Source organism: Phoca vitulina, unplaced genomic scaffold, assembly GCF_004348235.1.
Source record: "Phoca vitulina isolate PV1807 unplaced genomic scaffold, GSC_HSeal_1.0 scaffold41, whole genome shotgun sequence".
NCBI classification, from domain to species: domain Eukaryota; kingdom Metazoa; phylum Chordata; class Mammalia; order Carnivora; family Phocidae; genus Phoca; species Phoca vitulina.
In genome coordinates, this window is record NW_022589744.1 from 7104667 (window position 1) to 7128263 (window position 23597).

Consider the following 23597-nt stretch of genomic DNA (forward strand, 5'->3'; position numbering starts at 1 on the left):
ATGTCAGGTGACAAGCCTATCAGAAACAAGCTCTCTGGAAATCAATAGTTTCAGGAAGACTTTCACATGTTAGAATCTGGTTCTCAGGGTCAATCTGTGGGTTTAGCATTTCATATTATTGATAGCGTGATGACGAACCAGGGGCAGGAGGGTTAATGCTAGGAGTATGTGTTCCTGCCTCTCTCCCTTTTAAAGGAAGTATTCAAATGAGCAGAAGTCCAAAGCCCTATTTATTTAATACTGAGCTTCTGATATTAAAATAAACAGACAATGTAACTTTTACAGAATAGGATTAAATTAGGCTTATAGGCGTGTCTAGTGGCGTTTGGGGAGAAAAGACCGAACTCCTATTAATTCTTAGAAATTCCTAGTGGGAACAAGTTTTGGTGACTTTGTACTTCTGTTCCTTGAAGGAATTTACCAGGATTTGCCTTCTGTGAAGTAGGGTGGTAAAGGTGCACATTGCATTATATTAAAAATGTGCATTCTGCTTTTTATTTTTTCTTGTTAAACCCAGGGAGGAGTTTTCCTCCAGCCTCACCAATGAACTTCTATTGGTTTAGAACAATTTCTGCATTCACTCATTTAACAGCTAAACAACAAAATATTATATGAATGATTTAGTTGTGTTTCTAGACAGATATAATATTTCTTCCCTAGTGAGTATGGAAATATGATTGCGAAGGCTGCCTGCACCGGGAGAGCATTTACCCAGTATTCTCTGTTGTCACCTCAGCAAATGAAGGATCAAAATGCCGTCTTGGTCTTAATAAAGAAGGCAAACTCTTAATAAAAAAGGAATGGCATCTTCGTTTTAGTCTTAAAACTATACAGTGTACTAGGTCTTGTTCTTTATTAATAAATAATAAATATTTAGAGAAAAATGAGAAAATGCCAATATACAAACATAAGAAAATAAAAATAAATTATAATCACATCTACTACATTGGGGCCCCCAGCATACCGTCTGTGGAGTACCCGTCTCCAGATGTTTTTACATGGAAGAGAAATAGGTTTGTATTTTTTTAATGTATTGATATTTTGAGTTTTTCTATTGCAGGTAACTCCAACAAATCTGAATATATATAACAATTTTGACCTACCTTGTTAATCATGGATTATTTTGCATTCTTATTTTTTAAAAAATTATGCATTAAACTATTGCTTATCTTGATTACTGGGTTGTTGTTGTTGTTTTTCTGTACCTCTTAAAATTCATACTTGAGGTGTATAGTGCCTTCTTTACCACAGCTTAATCCCAGCACTAAAGACAAATATAGAAAGAGGTTCAGATTTGGAAACTGATTTAAATATAAAGATTTTTGTTTTCTCAAAGAAATGGAATCGTATGATATAATCTGCATTCAAAATTCAAAGTCCTTAAACATTTTTCAGGACACAGTTTCATTTTTGCAAAATAATCCATTTTCTTCTATTATTTATTGTGAGTTTTTAAAATATATTTATCAATCACTAAATACCCTTACATGCAACACTTAACAATTGCTAGTGAGATCAAATTCAAGATTCCTTGAGTTGAAACAACTCAAAGGGAAAAACTTGTCTGATAGTTTCACAGATTCTCAGGGCCGCTATGGATCTGCAAGCCTAAAACAGGCTAGCTATAGATGTGCAAAAATCAATCTCCACAGAATCAGTGTTGACGTTCACTGATTTTTTTAAGGATTGATATAAACAGTAACCTTAATTTTATTTTAGGAGTCTACTTGGAAGACACTTAATTTTGACATGTAAGTGAACTTGATCAAAATATGTCAACTATAATTAGTTTGAACAGAAAATATTTATTGTTTGAATACATATTTTATATTCCATATATGGTTAATCCTAAAAATAAATCTATGAGCATTTTCTCTCCATTTTAACAAGGAGGCACCAACAGTTAAAAAATCCTACCATTAAATGTATTCAACCTGCTAGTACTAGAGCTGAGGAATGGTTTCATACCCTTTATACTCAATTTGGCCTAATGCCCATAGCAGTATTCTGGACCAGTGGTCAGCAAACTTTTTCCGTAAGGGGCCAGAGAGTCAGTATTCTAGGGTTTGTGGGCCACATATGGGCTCTGTCTCTTCTACTCAACTCAGTTTTTCTAGCCCAGAAGCGGCAGTCATAGACAATCTGCAAGCTAACGAGTGTGGCTACGTTCCAGTTACAACTTTACTAATGAAGATAGAAATCTGAATTTTATAAAATAGTCAAGTGTCACAAAACATTATTCTTTCAATTTTTTCTGCCTACAGTTAAGAACTGTAAATCATTCTTAGCTCAGGAGCTGCATAGATGGTGAGCCAGATTTGGCCTGTGTGCTGCAACTTTACAGATCCCTTGTTCCAGAACAGTGGAAAGGGTGATATCCTTGATTTAAAATATCAGAAAGGCCCTGATTTCAGGAAAAAGTTTTCATTTTCTAGGGGTCTTGTAATAGAGGGACATTTGCATATAAATCACATATCTTTGCTCTGGTTCCTTTTCTTGATGTAGATACTCTCCCATCAAAATGCTCAATCCTATATTGTTTTCATGGACAAAATAAAGGGGATTTTAAAGTAAAATTCTAGGGGCGCCTGGGTGGCTCAGTCGTTAAGCGTCTGCCTTCGGCTCAGGTCATAACCCCAGGGTCCTGGGATGGAGCCCCGCATGGGGCTCCCTGCTCAGCGGGAAGCCTGCTTCTCCCTCTCCCACTCCCCCTGCTTGTGTTCCCTCTCTCGCTGTGTCTCTCTCTGTCAAATAAATAAATAAAATCTTAAAAAAAAAAAAAAGTAAAATTCTACACAAGGGATCAAGTTTTTTGAAAAGCTGATATTTAAAGGAAAAAATCTCCCAAGGACACTATCTCAAAATGTCTCATTTTTTTTTCCTGGGTTGCTACCTTTTTCATTTTAATTGAATCCTTCATTAGTACTTCTAGTACAATTAACTGTATTGACAAGTCCCCAAGACCACCTCTTCCAGATATCTGCTGATCTAGATATCTGAGCTCCGTTGCCAGGAAGCATCATAAAGGTTTTTCCTTGAGACGTTTGTGTAGGAACCGCAAGGAAGGCAGAGGACCGAGGAGGAAGAGAAGAGAGGGACATTGGTGGGACATGCCCCTGCAGTGCCACTCATCAGTGGGCTCCATAGGCAAATACATGGTCACCCAGATGTAGCCATGGCCAAGTGCAAACGTGCAACTTTTCCCATCAGTGTGACAGCTGATGGAAAATTCCTAGAGGAGAAAGGGAAAACAGGAAAGGGGACTGTTGGGCGGGGAGGGAGTTAAGACATGGGGAGCGGGGGCTAGTCTAGCTCCGCCCACTTTCTATCGCCACGCCCCCCCCCAACCTGGACCGTCTACAGAGAGCTCAGTTTACAACTAGTTTGCTCCCATAGGGAAGCCTCCACTGCAGGATTAGGACCTAGAGGACTGCAGCATCTGGCTCATTCACTCTTTGGAGCATTTGATCTCATCTAAGGGAAAACGAATGCATGTCCCCTCTTTTTCTCCAGGACCGTTTTTTATTTTGGTTTTGTTTGTTTGTTTGTTGGCTTTTCTCTGCTCATAATTCTTTCTGAAGTCAAGTCCTTTGGCTATTGAAGCCATCCCCCATCCTCGCAGTTAGGTTAAAATCGGGACAAAACTGTTGTAATTCTAGAACTTGTCAGCCAGAATCAGGCCATCACAAACCGATCACACAAGGCTGCTCTCTGCTCCCAATAGTTGAGATTATTTTTCCATGATGTAATGAACCCTTTAGATCCCTTTGAAAGAACAATCACCAGCAAGTGCACCTCTCTGTCTAGAGATCCTTTCGAACCAGAAGGTTGTTGCGAAGGTTTTTTAGACCAGAGGTATTAGTTATAGATGTTGCCATTGTTGTTCCTTGCAAGGAAGAGAATAAAAGTGTAATCGTACTAGGTCATGTGTAAATTTATGCTGTTTTTACTGGCTCTTAACCCTTTTCCTTCCAGGAATTGTTAAATTCCTTTGCAGTCATATATCAGTCCTTGGGTACGTTCTCAGCAAGGGTGACCGTTTGACGGTAAGGTCCCTCAGTAGACCAACAGAATAGAAGTCAGGTCACATAGCGGACTCCCTGGAAATTACGTAAGAGAAATAAATACCCTGGTATTTGCCCAGAGAGGAAATTAGGAAATTCACTTTAAGCATGAACTCATAGACTCTCTCAAACTCTCCTGTGAGAAAAATTTTTCTTGGTCTGAGGGGGTCTTCAGTGGAGTTAGGGGGTGAAACCTTGTAGGAGAGATCTCCAGTCTCTATGTTGCTCGAAACGGGGCTGCAGGTCAGGCTGCCTTCCTTTGCTGGTGGAGACTCCGAAGAGGTTCAGGAGACAGGAGAAAGAACAGGACACCTGTCTGTGCCTAGGGGTCTTCCTCTTTTTCCTGTTCTTTCTTTTATTTTGGGGTTTTATGTCATGGCCCGTAAGTCAATTCACAGAGAATTGCTCTCCCTTGTGGAAAAATAATTTCAAAAATGGTTTTTATTTTATTTTTTTATTTTTATTTTGTGCTGCCTGGACTATTTTACCTGCAGGGTATGGATTGGTTTTTATATTAAGTATGCTTGAGGCTTTTCCGGCAACTTGCTTTGATGGGCTGTGCTTTTGTAATGGAGCTTGCGGGGCTGGAATCATGCAGATCCTGAACTGCATTTGCAGAGATGAACCAAATGCTGAATAATGCTAATAATACAATTCTAAGTGCTCTGCCTGGATCACTGGCTACGTCTGGGTCCTCTTTTCTTGTAGGACTTGAAAAAATGTGTGGACCATGGAGAGGAAAAACGAACCAAGGCGAGCATTGCATGAGGAAAGAAGAGAGAATACAGAGAGGAATGAATTACTATCTGTGCATAATTCACTTAGGGAAGAGCGCCGATTCATTGTGATCCCAGGATTAAGGAGACTTGCATACATTTCCATTATACTGCCTAGATTTTGACACTATGAATATGGCACCGGTGACAGTCTTTTGTGCTAAATGATGCTTTGACCAAGTAGATGTTCAGATAACTTCTGCCAGGAAATCCAAGTAACACTTTCATTTTCTGCTGCTCCAAAGGAAGAACTGCTTGAGTTATGTGTACTTAGCTAGCATTTTGCAGAAAGATTGAAGCTGTTTAGCCTCAGAGCTTCATAGATTATTCTATTTTTGGAAAATCCTGAGAGAGTCGCCACTATCTGCTTTGAAAGTTTCCTATTTTCATGCATAAGAAATATGTGTGCAATGGGTGAGTAGATAATGTTTTAAATTGCAAATTGTAAGATCTAACTGAACTCTTAAACACCATAAAATCAGAATCATGAAAGCAAGTTGCCGAGAAATTGGGAGTCTGGAAGCTGACTACGGCTCTTTTGCCAGAACTAAGTGACTACAGATCAAAATTGAGCCGTTTTCAATGTCTTGTGAGGTTTTTAGATACGACACCACTGAGGTCAAGAGGTAGAACTCTGTGTGTGCGTGCATTTTCATGTTTATGCACTTTGATTTTGCTTTGTGCCCACTCATTTATTAAGTACATTCCTTCTTTTACTTAATCCAGTACTAAGGAGGTACTAGATTTGTCTATAAAAATAATAGGCATTAAGAACAATAGCTTTGGGTTTTAACCTTTGCCCAAGCGGGAAATACATCATCATCTTTCAAGAAGTTTTCTTTTGGAAAGCATTATTGCAGGTTAAGTTAACACGTATAAGAGGTTTAATCTCAGTCAATGGGAAAGCTAAACTCTTAATTGATTTTTTCCCCCACGTTGACTTCACAGGTACAGTAGGAGTCTTTGTATTTCAGTTTATAGGCAGGAAGATGACCAAGAGGTGACAAGAATGCATAATTTATCATGTCAGTTCCTGCCCTGCTAAAATTTGATGGTTCAGTTATACCAACCATATAAACGGATAGATTTAGCATAAATACAAGTTTTAAAATGAGATCTCCTTTGCTGATGAGAAGATCAGAAGCTGAAACACCATGACAGAATTTAAGTCTGTCATAAATTCAGTTTCTCTGTTGCTAACCACATAAACAATTTTCTGAAATCCTCCTTTCTAGGGATCATTCCTTTGGATTTCTTTAACATTTATAATGGACTGGATGAAGCTCAAATCCAAATGGAGGAGAAGAAATATCTGGATTTGATCCTAATTAGTACATTAAAATATCTAAGTAAGCACCTATAAAATGGGCAGTAACATAACTTGGGTTTTCTTTTAATAATCATATAATGCTATTAATGCTGTTTTTCCTATTATTATGAGTCATTAATGTTATCGGTGACTATGAGGTATAGTATTTGATTTCTGCATAGTTGTGATACAAGTTACTTGTCTGTAACTTATACACAGGACTTTGAATATTAAAAGGAAAATTAACCAAGGGCCAATGAAGGCTATCTACCTGCAGAACACAAGTCAATGAAGGAGGAAACGATTAACCATCTCCTTAGGTACTGATCGAATTTATTTTTATTTTATTTTATTTATTTATTTTTTAAAGATTTTATTTATTTATTTGACAGAGAGAGACATAGAGAGAGCAGGAACACAAGCAGGGGGAGTGGGAGAGGGAGAAGCAGGCTTCCTGCTGAGCAGGGAGCCCGATGTGGGACTCGATCCCAGGACCCTGGGATCATGACCTGAGCCGAAGGCAGACGCTTAACGACTGAGCCACCCAGGCGCCCCGAATTTATTTTTAAAATGGAAGAAATCTCTCACGGGGAAGCATAAGAATTGAGCCAGACATTTGGAAATAGGTCTTGTATGAGGAGTGCAAGGCCAAATTTTATGTATTACAGTCAGTGTAGGAACCATTTGGGGGGCATTAGTCTTTGGCTGCAAAAATTATCAGCCCTATTCTATGATTTCTAGATTTGTCTGAGCACAGATGCCATGAAAAGTTATCCTCTGCAGATAGCAGAGGAAGGAAACTTGGGCTTGAAATCTGCAGGCTTAGAGGCTGTATTAACCCATTTCCCCATCAATTAGGGAATTCGGGAAATTGCAGGAAGAGAAATCCGGAAGAAACGATCACATGGTAGGACCGCAGCCAGAGGCAATGGACAGAGAAATGACAGTGAGATCAGTGTTCTAAGAATCCTGCTCACGTCTCTTAGCCTTGCATTCACTCATCTGCAGATCCCTCCCTGTCTAAAGAAGAAAGTAACACTCCTCACACTTGTCTTACAGGTCAAAAATCTGGCCCGAATTTAATGTTCAATCCCAATATCCTTTTCTTTTTCTTTTTTTTTATTATTATGTTATGTTAATCACCATACATTACATTATTAGTTTTTGATGTAATGTTCCATGATTCATTGTTTGCGTATAACACCCAGTGCTCCATGCAGAACGTGCCCTCTTTAATACCCATCACCAGTCTAACCCATCCTCCCACCCCCTCCCCTCCAGAACCCTCAGTTTGTTTTTCAGAGTCCATAGCCTTTTATGAATGTATTAAAATGCTGACCATCACCTGGAAAATCCACTTTGCTTTTCTCCAACACCAACCCATACTTCCATACGGCTATGAAAATGTTGCTAAACTCCTCAGATACTACCTCTTCATTTATGATTTTCCCACTGAGGCAGGCACTGCAACAGCTTGCTATGTTATTTAAAGGCTTATTATATATAAGTATCTCTTGAAGACATCTTACTCCCCCAATTAAGTTATTCTATTTATTAACCTCATCATCCTTAATAGCAGTACCAAGAGCTAGTGTAAATAATTCCACTGCCTAAGTGTTCATCATGTGTCAAGCATTTTATGTGCATTATTTCTAATCCCTAAAACAGTCTTTCATAGCTAGCTGGATCAATGTCACAAACACATAGCAGGACAACCCAAAGCCCAAACTCTCCCCACCGTGCAATGCCGTCACCACCTTCAAGATCACACAACTTAGAACATCCTTGAAATTCAAAGCATTGGGATTTGACCTGAAAGGATGCAATAAAAAAAAAAAAAGTTTCAAGAGAGCATACCCTTTGACCTATAATTCCACATTTGGAAACCTAACATAATAGTAGGAGATGAAGATAAACAATCTACAAGAGCAGTTAATGTATCTTTATACAAGTACAAAACAAATACAAATATAAAGGTATAAGAATAGGTGATGATTCACCAAAGTATGGTTCATACATATTAGGACATAAAATACATATAAACATTAAAATATATGCTTTCAAATGAATTTTAATTGCATGACAAATACTTACATATAAAAAGTATGATACTCATGTATCAAAAAGTATGACACAATTGATCCTAAAATTATAAAAAAATATATAAAGATATAAAAATAGAAACAGAAAGATAGGAAAAGGGGGAAGAGATATACCAATGTATTTATAATGGTGGGAATATGGATTTATTTTCTATGTTTTTCTACATTAATCTACATTTTTAATGTTTATCTTGTACATTTTCCATAATTGCTTTGACAATAAAAAAAAAAAGACCTATACATACTCAACACTTGAAAAACCACACACACACACACACACACACACACACATACTGTTAAAGCCAATATCCCCAAAACCTAGACATTCAGGTATGTATACTTTCTTTCAAAAGTAACATGACAAAAAAAAAAAAAGTAACATGACAGTATCATTATTGACATTACTCAAAATATGTTTTGTATATTCTTTGTATCTTGTGGCATATTCCTGAAATGTCTCCAATGGTGACTAGCTTTGGTTGTCTCAAGTCGCTTTTTGTTGTTGTTAGTTCTGGAAAATGCCAAGTTGCAGGCATTTTATAACAAGGGTACCTGACCTAAGGAGCTGCCATCCACTTTAACAGAGAATGAACCGGGACTTCAGGTTCATTAGCTCTGAGGCAGCTGGTGTGTCACAAACAACACGGATGAAACGGTCGTCGTAATCCCTGTGTTAAGAGCCACGGTAACGGGGGGTCTGGATAAATGCAGCATTTTCAGAGTCATTGCCTCACCCACATGAAATACGTAAAGTCTTCCAGAGCACGACAGAAGAGTAATTTGCTAAATAATAATTTAGCTGCTCTGCAAGTGTGAATTAAAAAAAAAAAAAGATCCCACTTATTATTGTTGGCTTTAACATATTTGATGGAAAATAAAGATCGTATTAATGGACACAGTAAGTGATTTCTCAATAAATGACTGTATGACTTTGTTCTACATGTAAACAAATGAACATTTGCAGACACAGAGCTCCCTCCCTTACCCAGAGGTCTTCCTCAACGATTCATTACACAGTAAATGCAAGGACTAAAGCATTTAAATGCTCTGAGAAGCCAAAATAGATGTCATAAATCCATATCCTGAAGCTTTTTTACCCAGAAAAAGGAAACTGACCAAAACAAGGTAACTCCAAATTTGGCATCTGCTCATACTATTTTAAAAATATATATCCACTTTAAGCCCTTCAGATTATATTTGCTTTCACTTTGCATATATTTTTAAGCAACCTTGGTTATATAATTTCTCAGTCCAGTGCAGATTAGAATCAACAAATTAGATAGAGCATGGTGACAGCCTGATATATTTGGCTGAAGCAAAAATGAGAAGTGAAAGCTGTCATTGGTGGAGAAGAGAGAAAAAACAAACAGATGATTAAATAAGCTTAGTCTGTGGTCATTTAACGTAGAAGACATTGCCCTCACTGTACCAGGATAGTCCCCCTCTGTTGCAGGTAAAAATGAAGTAGCTTATGTTTATCATAACGATACTGAGTCATTGTTCAAAAGTCGTAGTCTACTCAAAAATACTGTTAATTTCATTCCATCATTCAGCTGACATTCATTGAGAGTGATGTATTTCCTTGGCCATGTGCAAGGCAATGAGGATATAAAGAGAAAAAAAAGACATGGCAGTGGATTTTCAAAAGTGGAAAACATATAGGGAAACATATTTTTAATAGCATGAGAGGAACAAAACATGCTCTGGTAGAGATAAATACAGAGTGCTCCAGGGACAATCAGATAGAGTTCAAGGATGCATACGGTATAGTAGAGACGATGACTCTCACCACAAAGAAATGTCAATTAGTTAGAAAAGCTATTATGTGATATGCTGCATTCCCAGGTATGCCAGAAAAATAAGGCATCACCACTGTGTGTTAACAGTGGTCACTAATGGCCAATAAGGCTTGTGGAATAAAGCCCACTGCTTTAGAAGAAAAAGTGTCGATGTAGGCAGAGACATGCAGCCTTCGTAGAAGCAGCTTATAATTTATACACACGATTACATGTATATAGACAGATCTGAGAGCATAATGGGTGTTTTAGGACATAAATTGAATGAAGAGGCAATCCTGTCTTCTGGTTTGCTCTTAGCATCCTTAACCCAACTCTACATGGTAATATGTCACACAGATTAAGTCCTCCATTCTAAACTTGACCATGAAGTCTAGTTGATTTCACTCCTCAGAAACTCTCCAGAATTTTTTTTTTTCCCTTGCATGGTCGATTTTAGCACTTCAGTCATAGCCTGCCTTAATTATACTGTCATTTGGCCATTTGATTTCACTTGTGCATTGCTTGTCTTCTCAATGGGAGATTGTGAATTCTCAGAGGGAGGGAATTGCTCCTCGCAGGGCTCTTAAGCCTCCCATATCACTCAGCATATCGCTAAAGTACAAAGTATTTACTCAACAAATACATTTATTGAATTCACTATGAAGATGAAATCTTACCAGTATGGTAAGTGAAATTGCCAAAGCTGTTTTCCCATTGATAAGATTATATTCAGTGCCCGGCACCTGGGTGGCTCAGTCGGTTGGGTCCTGGGATCAAGTCCCACATTGGGCTCCCCGCTCTGCAGGAAGCCTGCTTCTACCTCTCTCTTTGCTGCCCGCCCCCCAACTTGTTCTCATTCTCTCTCTCTCAAACAAATAAATAAAATCTTAAAAAAAAAAAAAGATCACATTCAGTGCCTTAAAATACCACAGTCAATGGCTTGTCCTCATTGCAGCAGATTGCAAACTCATCCTGCCTACACTTTAAGTTCATCTGACATTTATTTTTTATTGCTATTAATTATTACTGTGAAGATTAGAAAGGGGTTCTCAACACCCAGCAGATGCAAGTGACAGGGATTTTCATTTCTCATCATTGTAAAATTGGACTGCATATATGGTTAATAGAAGCCTGAAAATATATTGGATTGCTAGAGATATTTATATAAGTGCAAAGGAAAGATTTGTGCTGCTAGCAGAACAATCACCTTCTGCGTCACACCACCATTCATAATCGGACTGCAGATCTAGATTATGACTAATATTTGGCTCTAATATTATAGGTGGTTACTGTGAAGGGAATCAGTAAGAGCATAACTGTCATTTCCTTGGAAAAATTTAATCCACAGATGGATCCCAACCCAACTGCATTGGTGTCCAAAACTAATGGGGATTTTTGCTAAATAAGGACTGATTCAGCCAAAAAAAGATACACTTTGACTAGAGAAATCTGTATCATGCATCACTCCAAAAAGCACTGACTGCTTTGGAACACTAGAATTTCCCTAATAGGGACATAGTGAAAAGTCACTTATTAATTAAAATGCACATTTAATTTTTTTTTGCTTTTTAACATGAAGCAGTGGAGTTAATCAAAGCTATCATGCATTTACAAAATTTCATTTACTTATAAGACAGAACCCTTCATTTTCCTTATTTAGCTAAATAATTAAGGTAACACTTTGATTCAGGCTGCGAAGCTGCTTATTGCAATAATCAATTTTTCTCTTTCTATTTCAAGAAATAAGCATTGCTGCCTATCAGCCCATGGTGGGTAAGAGTGATGTTGATAAGAAAGATTAGGGTATGTGTATTCATTTGCCCCCTCCCATAACTAAATTTACACAACCAACCATAATCTTATAACTTTGTGTTCATTTCTTTAAAGAGTCTTCTATTAGGGGTGCCTCAGTGGCTCAGTCGGTTAAGCATCTGCCTTCAGCTCAGGTCATGATCCCGGGGGTCCTGGGATCGAGCCCCACATTGGGCTCCCCGAGGGAAGCCTGCTTCTCCCTCTCCCACTCCCCCTGCTTGTGTTCCCTCTCTCGCTGTCTCTCTCTGTCAAATAAATAAATAAAATCTTAAAAAAAAAAAGATTCTTCTATTATATGAAACTATTTTGGCCTATGGGGTACTCAGTTTATTTAGAGTAGAATATTAAAGTAAAACAATTTCAATCCATGTTCCAGAGAAATGGCATCCCTTTCTGGGTGATTGATTTTCAAAAAGAGCTCATTACCTGGAAATAAAAATGCTGCCTCTCTGAATTCACATGGGTTGGGAAATTCTTAGCCATCTACAGATGCATAGATTGAATCATGTTAAAGAAGAGACATACATAATGATTAATTTCCTCTTTCCATTTAGGCTTAATATGTTTTAAGGGATTAACTGGACCTCTCCCACCTGTTTCTTAGAAGAAATCCATGCAGAAACACATTTCAGAAGAAGCCTATTGTGGTGGAGCGAGATGTTACTCGTTCTCTTTCCTTTGACTACATAGAATTAGCTCCTCTGTCTCCCCGTTTTTAGCTTTGGGCTACAGCCTGGGTTTCTATTGATTTTCCAGAGTTAATTCAAGCTGTTTAAACGTAATACATTACTTAATAAATATTAAAGTAGACAGACCCCCCCCCCCCCCCCCCCCCCCCGCCCGGTGGTGTGAGGCATTATTCCCCCCGCATACAGGGTTTTAAAAGACAAGACGGTTACAGGGCTTGCAGGGCTGTATAATCTCAGCGAGTGGAATGGAACAGCAATACGTTCGGCTATCAAAGCAGATACACCGCATGCTCAACTTATTGCACACTTTTAATTTCAGTATCTCGCTCAGCGCTAGGAAAAGCGGCACACTTGCTAAAGCGGGGTTAAGTACGCATCTGCAAAACCTAGCATATCTCACCAGCACCTCCTAGGGGCCGTGTGGGGGTATGAAGCTAGGAAGTGGGTACCCGCGCAGACCCTTTCCCTGAATTGTCAGTTTCACGTCCCCTACACACAAAAATCCACCGTGTCTGTGCCGCCCCGAATACGAGCTAGATTGGCGAAGCAGTTCGGCGACTCTAGGGAGGCCGTTGAGAGGTTTAAATAAACTGCACGAAAGACGCATTTGCTCGCTTGAGGAAATAAACATTACACACACACACAGGAATTTCAAACTCTGTGTAAGGAAGACTCCTAAATATATTGTGTCCTTTAAGAGCAAAGCTTCGTTATGACACCACAGCACTCAGAGGTATATGCACTTACTCCATTTACACACACACACACACAGACACACACACCGACACACGGGCACACGGACACACGGATTAATCTGCAAAGTTCCAGGATCCAGACGCGGTTAACACTGAAGTTGACATAGGTTTTTAAAGGGTCTACATGCTCTTGCCTGGTTGCTGGGAATGAGGGCTGGGAGGCGCTGATGCGAGGGCAGAGCTGAGTGTCTGTAGGAGTTGCTGTTCCAGAGAATTCATTACTCTAATTGCTCTGATTTTAGATCGGTAGAGCGTGCCGGGCGGTGGTGGAGACAGAGATTGAGGGCGGACAATGCGAGAGGGAACGAGTCGTTCACCCTTCAGAGAAGTCCAGGCGCTTTGTAAGTAATTCACGAACAGCCCGGAGCAGAAAGAGCCCAGCGCCTCTGCAGTTGCAACAGTTGTGCGCGTCTGAATCCAGCCGGGTTCTGCGCGCCGGTCCCGGTCCCTTTCCCCAGTGGATTCGCGGCTCTTCCGCGCACCGCAGGTTCTGCGGGGAATTCGGGGGGGAGGGGGGGGGGGGGGGCGGGGGGGGGGGGGGGGGGGAGCGAGGGGAGAGGGAGACGCGCCTGGGCTGAAAGGCAATCCTCCCCGCCTGCAAACGTGTCGTCCGGCCCTGGCACCTCGTGGGCCCCTCGAGGAGCCCGCACAGCACAGCCGCCACCGAGGAGAGGAAAAGGGAAGTGTGGGGCTCGGCGAGGGCGAGGAAGCTTTGCCCAAGGCCAGGCTGCAATTAGCAGCCGCAAAAAGCCCGGCCGCGGAGCTTCCCACCTGCTGCTGTCCCAGCTGGGGCGCAACCTCCTCCTCCCCGGCCGGGGCCGGACTCCCAGCCCCGGCTCGCAGGGCGGAGGGGGCGGAAGCGGCGGCAGGTTCTCCTCGCTGGCAGCGTCGCGGGCCGCGGGTGTAGCATCGTCCCCTCCCCGCCGCGATTCCCGGGGCCGGCCGTGCGGCCAGGCGCGCTGCGATTGGCCGGCCGAGGCCGGGGGGCGGAGCCAGGCGGGCCGGTATCTCAAAAGAGCCCAGGATATTGCAGAGCGCACTGGAGCCCTGGCCAGCGCGCAGCCTTCCCCGGCGCCGGCAAGCTGGGTTCTTGGGGATTCTGGTTTGCTTTGGCTCACTCGCTTTTTACAAACTACTGGATCTTACATGCCTCTGTACCCCCCACTTCCACTTCATGTCCCCATGCTCCTGCGCCAGCAACAGGTAAGGGCTGCTGTGTGTTTTCTTCCCTCCTTGTCTCCCGCTGCCTGTGTGTCCTGGGGAGTGGACTCGGGCCGCCGTCCCCAACCCTACCCTGCCCCGCTGCTCCAGAGGTGCCCAGCTGTCACGCTGCTGTAGCGCTTACCCACGCTGCGGAGTCCCAGATCATGCCTATAGAGTTTGTGTGCGCACCAGAACATCCCCAGAGCTAAAAATACTGAGACATGCTTGGAACAGTTGAGCAATAGAAACAGATTTCTCTGCAGCATCTGTTTGTGCTCATAACTTCCAGTGCACCAGCTGTAGCGAGATACTGAGTTTGGAGACAGGGGCGAGGGAGCCTGTGTTCGATTCTCGCTCTAAGGGGGAAAAAAAAAAGGCGAGGGTGGGGGTGGGGAGTGCTTCTAGAGCACTGGTCTCAAATCTTGGCAGACTTGGGACTCAGCACTAGTCTTGATCCTTGGCGTCTTTTTTTTTTTTTCCTTTGTCATTGCTTCAAGTGTAGCATCGAGTTCCAAACAGAGCGAGCGTCTCAAAGTTGCTTTGCTGGGGAAAGAGAGCGCGAGCCCGAGTTGGATTTGAGCCCGAAGACCGCAAAACTTTCACATCATATGTCACTCCCTCTTAAGCAACGTATTATTCTTAGTAATAATAGCATTAATACCTAAGTTGAAGACAGCGTGGTTTCAGGAAAGAGCACAGTGGTCAAAAAGACTGGATTCTGCAAGAAGATTGCATCATAACATAGACTCGTCATGACAATTGAAAAAAAAATCGAGATAGGAAATGGGCAGTTTAAGTGTCTGTGTCTGGATGAGCCTTACCAATGGGATGGTAACTAGGATACGGCTGTGAATCCTGGGGATTTTCATATACTCAGAATTACCTGTTAGGAAACAAGGCATTGAAAACGTGTTTAGGGTATGCAAAGAATGCATATTGCCTTTTACCACTTGCTTTCTTTTCACATTAATAATCAATACGCTGTTAGATTTCCTCTCACTAACCACTGCCCTAGGTCTGCTATAGATTACCTGTTGCCAATAGCTGGAAAAATCTCCAGGCTCAAGGAGTAAGAGATGTTACCACAGGGATGGTGAGAGGGGTCAAAGTTGGGGTCAAGGTCATTTAACTTTGCTTTTAACCCCTCTCCCTCCTGTTTTGATGGCACTTTCTTTAACATTATTGGTATCCTTAGGAATATTTATTCGAAACTCTTGTGAATTTGGCCTTTTTTTTTTTTTAAGGACACACAGTATTTCTACTCTCTTCAGATGCCCCAGGTGTAGAATCTCTGGGTAACTGTAGAGTCCTTATATGACTTCTCAGTAGCATGAAAGATTGGCCACATCTTTACCTGAACAGATAGACCATTGCAGGGTTTTTTTAATCACCAGGTACGTATATTTCTCAGCATTTGCAAATGCTGAGTGATGCTACGTGCACTGTTGAGTATAGATGTTAGCTAGATAAATGCCTATCCCTCTACCCTGCCCCTATTTCCCCTCCCCCTCCCTTCTGTTTACTGAGCTTCTAAGAGGTTGCTTTGCTAGCAGTTGTGCTCACATAGCAACATGTGCCCAGAGCACACTCAGGCTGGTCTATATGGCGTCAGCTGGGGAATAACTGCTCTAAACACTCATTAGCAGACCTCTCTCTCAGCCCAGCACGCTTTCTTTTACTATCCTTATTTGCTATCCATAGTCAGAAACTTTCTTATCCACTGCACACCATGACCATATTATGAGACACATTTATTCTCATTTATTTCTCATAATTATGTTTTTCTAGTTTTTTATCACCCAAATTGGAAATATTTCCTATATGGGAACAATGATTTAGATTCACTCATTTATACAGTGTTATCTCCTTGACCTTGAATTTATCTATAGCGCTCTCTCTCTTTAACATCTACCTAGGGTTGAAACGGCTGAACTATTTTTTTCCATTGCTTATGCTTAATTTTGGCTCAGCCTATAAATAGTCTTAGCATGAACAGCACCACATGTAGCCTCTCAATTTCCCAGAAATACTTTCTACCTCATTGGTTATAGCCTGGGTAAAATGATTATTTGTATCTATTAAATTTATATCAGGCCCTTAAATATTTTGGCTGAGAGGGGAGTTTACACATTGTTCGTCAAATCGAATATGGTTTCTCCTGAATTGCACCCAGCAAGGAGGCAGATCACTTAGTGTTCTCATCTCCTCTTAATCGAATGTTTCTCAGAGAATTATTTTGAATATATGCCTAAAATAAAGCTGCACAAAAGCCCTATTCCTAATGAAAGTTTTTTTCCAGATGCTCATGAATCGGTGATTTTTAGTGAGAGAAAAGCAGGCAAGGAAGTTTTTTGCTCGTCTAGAGCCACTTGGGCATGTGGGCAGGTCAGTGAGGAGGGCGTTCTTCATAATGAGATGTTAAGACAATTACCCTAGCAAACTGTGGCAGGTTCCAGATTTTTGCTATGTAGTCAGCTCCCCAAAACTCTGAATACACATAACGTGTGTGCACACATATACACACATAAATCTGTTTTGGAGCATATCTATTGGAAGTGACAAAAGCTTCCATTTTGCCAAAAGAATCTTTCCCCCCCACCTTTCCAGGCAGAATGGTAAAATTTCTAAATGATGCTCCACATGTGGAACAAATTCTGTCATTAACAGTGGAAATAAGACAATAATAGTCATTCAATACAGGCTATTTTCAAAGTTCTAAAGGCAGAGAGCTCTTGGTTAGGAAGCTGGTATAGTGTGTTTTGTGGAATTCAAACTAATGTCCTGGGGTCAAGATTTTTGGAAGGTCATAATTCAGTCTTTAGATTTCATATGGTTGTTATGCTTTAATCTGGAAAGGGTGCAGAAATAAGTCAGAAGAAATTTGAAACTGTCTACTCATGGTCCCTAATGGTAACTCAGATGGAAGGATTGTTTTGAATCATAAAAAGGGAGTTTCTTGGTGTCAACTTATAAGATTCTGAAGTCATTCAGACCTCAAGGATACAAGCACTATTTAAATGAGGCGCCCCCTTCCCCTGTTTTGGAGAGTACACCTGCATCTGATGTTCTATTCTTATCTCTCTCCGGTTTTGCATAGAAATCCTTGGCAATTTCATTTGAGCCCAATAATCTGAAATCACTGTTAAAAAAAATTCTTTCCACGTCCAGGATCTAGAACCCTGAGGAATAGGAATCTTATTTCTTTTGTCCAAGTACAAACTTCATAGGGAAGCAGACAAAACATTGAAGCAGGTGGAAGACTGGGAAGGCACAGTAACTTCTTTTTATAAAGTAATTCAAAGGCACTTTCAAATCGGGCATCATTTACGTGTCAAAAGCTGCCAAAATGTAACACACATTGCAATTTTCACAGATGACTAATCTCAGGAAAAATGTGTTGGGGCACATTCTTGCATAATAACTTGGATAAGGAGGGAGAAGTGAAAAGACTGTAACAAGGCATTTTCAAAGACAATGCACCTTGCCTCTCTTTAAGGGGGTGCGCAAAAACAAGATAAATGACTTGCTTGATTTGTTTGCAGGTGGCTCGGCTGAAATTGGTTCTGTTAACTACTTAATCTCAGTGTGGTTTGGGGGGGAGAAAGAAAAAGTGGAGTCCTCATTATCAGGGCTGCAGCGAATTTCTGTTCCTTTCCATCTGTTTTCCATCGTCCCCCTTTACTACACGAGATCGATTGGGTTGTTGGACGAGTGGAGAATCACTTCTGGTTTTTCGTTCTATGCTGTATTCATTTTGTTAATTTCTATTTGATACTTGGACTTTATCTTAGACTTCTGTGAGTCAAGGAAAAAATAGTTTCTGTGGAGTGAAGATGGGAAGTTAAAGTAAATAGGCAGTTTTTATTGAGGTTAGGATGAGGCTAGAGGAGAAAACTGAAAACTACTGTTTGTTCACATGAGGTAAAGGTGAGTGCCTTCTCCATGGGAACATAGAGCAAACAGTAGCGCTCGAAGTGAAAGTAAGCTGACTGACAATTATGACCTACTCCTACAAAGTTGTCTCTGTTTGGGAAAACACAGAACTGGACCCGCATGAAATGAGTTCCTGCCTTATCTCAATCCGCTAAAGACCTGGTCCTTTGGCACAAAGGTGCTTACTTCCTAGCCTGTCATTACACATGGCGGTCCCCTCTCTGGAGAATTTCAGGACTCATTGCTAGGCAACAGACTCGCTCTTTATCCCCCAGAGCAAACCTACGCCTTCAAGTCAGAATCACTTGCACTAACAGAGATGTTATCGGGCATTTCTGCAAAGGGGCTGCTTGCAGTGTGTGAAGTGATGAAGCAAGCCCAAACAGTCTCCAGAAATTGGGACCGATTTCAGGTCATTATAAGGGCTGTCTGCTCAGTTGTTTTTTGTTTTTTGTTTTTCTTATCATTTAAACAAAATAGTCTGTGCCTTCTGATTTTCACCGTGTCATCGAGGGCCCCGGCATCCTCCCATAATGCACCTGCAACTCAATTAATATTAATATTCTGCCTTGATGCAAACTGTTCTCTAGACATGTCTGAGTTCTCAAAGCCTCGTGACAAACCTTGGACTTAGCAAGTCTTTCTTCTGCTTAATAACTTGGGACCCTAGCAAGGAGAGAAGGCCAGAGAGAGAATGAGAGAGGTTTATCTGTAAAAAGAGAATCTCCTAGATTGCTGGAAAAAATAGGGGAAAAAGAACCTGAAATTTTGATTGAAAGACTGTCCCAAACAATGAACTCTCCTGTGCTTAATGACTTTATGCTTTAAAATACAGTAAAAATAAATAAATAAATAAATAAATAAATAAATAAAATACAGTAAAAAATATTTTTAGGGTACAAGGAAATTAAATACCTTATAATTTACTGCAGAGTATATTTATCTGTATCTGGCTGTGTCTTGCTAGGAAATGTTACCTTAGAGAGTAGAACCCATTAATAATGACTTCTTTTCTAATGAATAATGTCTTTTTTTGTTGTTGTTGTTTTCAGGACATGTACCCTGGATGTCAGCTGAGTTACTGAGGTAGCTCTGCATGTCCGTAGACAGACCTTGGTAGAACCTCGAGAGGCTCCTGGAAACCCCCAATCTCTCTGTATTCTTTTTTGTGTGTGTCCTCACTGAACATTCAAAACTGTTTCTCCAAAGGGTTTTGCAAAAACTCAGACTGTTTTCCAAAGCAGAAGCACTGGAGTCCACGGCAGAAGCGATGGGCAGTGTGCGAACCAACCGCTATAGCATTGTCTCTTCAGAGGAAGACGGGATGAAGTTGGCCACCATGGTGGTTGCAAACGGCTTTGGGAACGGGAAGAGTAAAGTCCACACTCGACAGCAGTGCAGGAACCGCTTTGTGAAGAAAGACGGCCACTGCAACGTTCAGTTCATCAACGTGGGGGAGAAGGGACAACGGTACCTTGCAGACATTTTTACCACGTGCGTGGACATTCGCTGGCGGTGGATGCTGGTTATCTTCTGCCTGGCTTTCGTTCTCTCGTGGCTGTTCTTTGGCTGTGTGTTTTGGTTGATAGCTCTGCTCCATGGGGATCTGGATGCGTCAAGAGAGAGCAAAGCTTGTGTGTCTGAGGTCAACAGCTTCACGGCTGCCTTCCTTTTCTCCATCGAGACCCAGACAACCATAGGCTACGGCTTCAGGTGTGTCACAGATGAGTGCCCGATTGCGGTCTTCATGGTGGTGTTCCAGTCAATCGTGGGCTGCATCATCGATGCCTTTATCATCGGCGCCGTTATGGCAAAGATGGCAAAGCCAAAGAAGAGAAACGAGACCCTGGTCTTCAGTCACAATGCTGTGATCGCCATGAGAGACGGCAAGCTGTGTTTGATGTGGCGGGTGGGCAATCTTCGGAAAAGCCACTTGGTGGAAGCTCATGTGAGAGCCCAGCTGCTCAAATCTAGAATTACTTCCGAAGGGGAGTACATCCCCCTGGATCAAATAGATATCAATGTCGGGTTTGACAGCGGAATTGACCGCATATTTCTGGTGTCCCCGATCACGATAGTCCATGAAATAGATGAAGACAGTCCTTTATATGATTTGAGTAAACAGGACATTGACAACGCAGACTTTGAAATTGTGGTGATTCTGGAGGGCATGGTGGAAGCCACGGCCATGACGACACAATGCCGTAGCTCCTATCTGGCAAATGAAATCCTTTGGGGCCACCGCTACGAGCCTGTACTCTTCGAGGAGAAGCACTATTACAAAGTGGACTATTCCAGGTTCCACAAGACTTATGAAGTGCCCAACACTCCCCTCTGTAGTGCCAGAGACTTAGCAGAAAAGAAATATATCCTCTCAAATGCTAATTCATTTTGCTACGAAAATGAAGTCGCTCTCACAAGCAAAGAGGAAGATGACAGTGACAATGGGGTTCCAGAGAGCACCAGTACGGACACACCCCCTGACATAGACCTTCACAACCAGGCAAGTGTCCCTCTAGAGCCCAGGCCCTTACGGCGAGAGTCGGAGATATGACTGCTTCTTTCTCTGGAATATTTTACTTTAAAATAACAGTCTGTTGGTCAAAGGCCCCAAACAGTTATTCAGACGACGGTACCGGTGAAGAGGTGGGTCAAGGCAAGTGGCCACAAAGGACTGAGGCTAGCACAATGGTTTCAAAGAAAGACTGTAAGCTCGGAGATGAACATAAAGCACTCAACATGCCTCCCCCCATCCCCCTCCCCCGTGACCCAATGGCACATACATGTTGTAGAATAAGTTATGGGGTTTTTATGTTTTGTTTTGTGTTTTTTACAAAACTTGAACTTGCAGGCAAGCCTTGGTTGGGTATTTGACTAATCCAGAATGCTTCTCTTTAGGGAACAAGAATGTTTTTAATGGCATAACAAAGGCAAGACTCTGCCTTAATTTTTGAAAAGCTGCTAACTACATGAACACAAATTGTATTTTTGTTGCCGTGTAGTTTTTCTTTCGTGTAATTTAAAAGTCAGTGTTGAACTTTGTTGAAAGCTCATGATATGTACTTAAAAGTGGCAAGTATTTGGCTACTAAGCTGCCAAAACGAGAGCCTGATTTTTTTGAGGCCAGTAATTTGTTTGCTAGAATTGATTTTCTCTCTCTCTCTCTCTCTGTCTTTCTCTGGTTACATAAGGGCATTATGTAACACTAGCCAAATGGTAGCCTCTGGGTTTTGTTTTGTTTTTTTTTTTTCCTTCCATGATGTTAATGGGTTATCTCAAATTTTAAGTTAAACTACCTAAAATAAATACCAAAGATAATGCACATTTTTGCACAGTGGAGCTTATACTAAAAAGGATAGAAAGCCCCACGGCTGCCTTGAAATCAAGAAACAATAACTTTGAACCTCAGCAAGACCTCGAACTGCCCTCTCCTTTTTCACCTTACTCAGAAAATAGAACATCATACACACAAAGTCTAGTAAGTGTCCGTGCTTTTTCGATTTTGCTCTTTCATACAACTTGTGTTTGATAGGGGAAGAAGAAAGGTGAAGTAAAATTCACACATACACAATCAAAATATCTTTTCTTTCCTGCTTGGTAGGGCTAGCCAAGCCAACGCATAAGGTGAGAGATGTGATGTGCTCCTAGATTTGTCTGGATTTCCCCTGTTCGCACATTCCAAAATTTATTCCATAAGATAAGACCTAAGCTGGAGTTAGTTGGCATCTTCAAAAGCTGAGCCACCCAAGATGAAAGACAGATAGGTTTAAACTCTTGTGGCTGAATGCATTGCCCCAACTGTCAGGACATTTCCAACTTGACTTGGCCTTCGAGAAGATGCCATGCCTGGCCTGTAGGCTGGTTCTTCCCATCAGTCTGTCTGGAGCGAATCCTACAGTGTCTGGAAGGCTGCAGATGCCAAAGGGGGGGCCGGCACGGTGTGGACCGGCCACTTTGATGTAGCACATCAGCTCAGGTATTCGTGATGGAGAGGAAAGTGACTTTATTTTAATGGTAGAGGGTAGGAATGAAAATGTCACAGTATTTGGGGGCCAACAAGAGCCATACAAAATATAACACAGCCACAAGTAAGAGGAGATAGCGATCCAAAGGGTTATTTCTCCTCTATGTATGCACATTTGAGATTGGATCCGAGCTGATCCTTCTTGCCTGTGGAGCCCTAGAGCAGGTTACTAAGGACACATTGTTTTCCAGAAGTCTCTCTTGCCTGGCTGCCTCACTTGATCGAAACATTTTTTTTTTTCCCCCTCCCTGCTCTAACTCAATCATGGAACTCTTTTTTGGTTTAAAGTTCCTTATGTGTGAATTCTGGGGGTTGCTGACTTTTCTTTTTCACTGGAGTCTCAAAATCAACTCTCTTATGGTATTATATCCCTGTATGCCATTAAAAAAACAGCTTGTTCCGGAATCCTGTATTTTGTAAACTGTTGTGTGTGATGGTCTCTGGGTCTTGAACAGCCATCTCTGAATGCCGTGCCTGCAATAATATGAGAGTTTCTGCTGTTCTCAGCCTTCAAAGCCGCCGGGTTTGAAAACTGTGGTGTTCTTTTCATGGAAACCGAGACAGAGATGTCAAGCAAAGGGATGCTATTTTAAATCCAAATTTAAAGGCAGGTTTGGGAAGTTGTTTAGAGAGCTGGACGAATTGGGATTGACTGGACAAAAGGATTGACAGACGAGGGAACAATTCGGCTATTGAGGGCGAGAGGTTACTGAGGGCTTCAGCTGCTGCTATTTCGATATTTTGCAAAGGAAAATAATCAAACCAAAGAGTATTCAGTGATATGTAAATTAAATGAAGATGCAGTGGAGCACGGAGTGACCACTAAGAGGGCTCCTCCCAAATACACAGTGTTGCCACTTAAAAGGACTTGAGACAGTTGAAAGAGGGTGGGGTCTGGGGGCAAGAACGAGGGAGGGAAATCTTTCAACTTCTTTCTGAAAAACTGAAAAAAAAAATCTAAAATTTCTGGTGCACAGGTTTGTTTTTGTTTTGTTTTGTTTTTTTCCAAGAAAATTTTGCAGAAGCTATGTTTTTAAAGTGTACATTTTATAAAGTTTATCAGATATTTTCATATTTAAAGCCAAATGTAAATAGAAGTCTGTAAAGGGAAAAAAAAAATGCCATAGAAAGTATAATTTCAGTGCAGCAATT

General features: G+C 41.3%; 1 protein-coding gene and 1 long non-coding RNA gene across 3 annotated transcripts in view; one reads left to right on the plus strand and one right to left on the minus strand.

Annotated features, from left to right (window-relative positions):
- LOC116647838 overlaps window positions 1-14173 on the minus strand; it is a 39345-nt gene extending 25172 nt beyond the window's left edge. Inside the window, exon 1 of the long non-coding RNA XR_004302406.1 lies at window positions 14057-14173. This is a non-coding gene — a long non-coding RNA (uncharacterized LOC116647838). The remainder of the gene's footprint in view (window positions 1-14056) is intronic.
- KCNJ2 (potassium inwardly rectifying channel subfamily J member 2) lies at window positions 12758-23456 on the plus strand. Of its 2 annotated transcripts, none has more exons than XM_032429391.1 (2): window positions 12758-13626; window positions 19474-23456. In XM_032429391.1, exon 2 carries the CDS (start codon window positions 19692-19694, stop codon window positions 20973-20975), a length of 1284 nt encoding a protein of 427 aa, XP_032285282.1. In that variant the 5' UTR covers window positions 12758-13626; window positions 19474-19691; the 3' UTR covers window positions 20976-23456. The 2 variants fall into 2 exon arrangements, with proteins under 2 accessions (XP_032285282.1, XP_032285281.1); XM_032429390.1 differs by lacking the exon at window positions 12758-13626 and adding an exon at window positions 14334-14488.
- The last annotated feature ends 141 nt before the right edge of the window (window positions 23457-23597 follow it).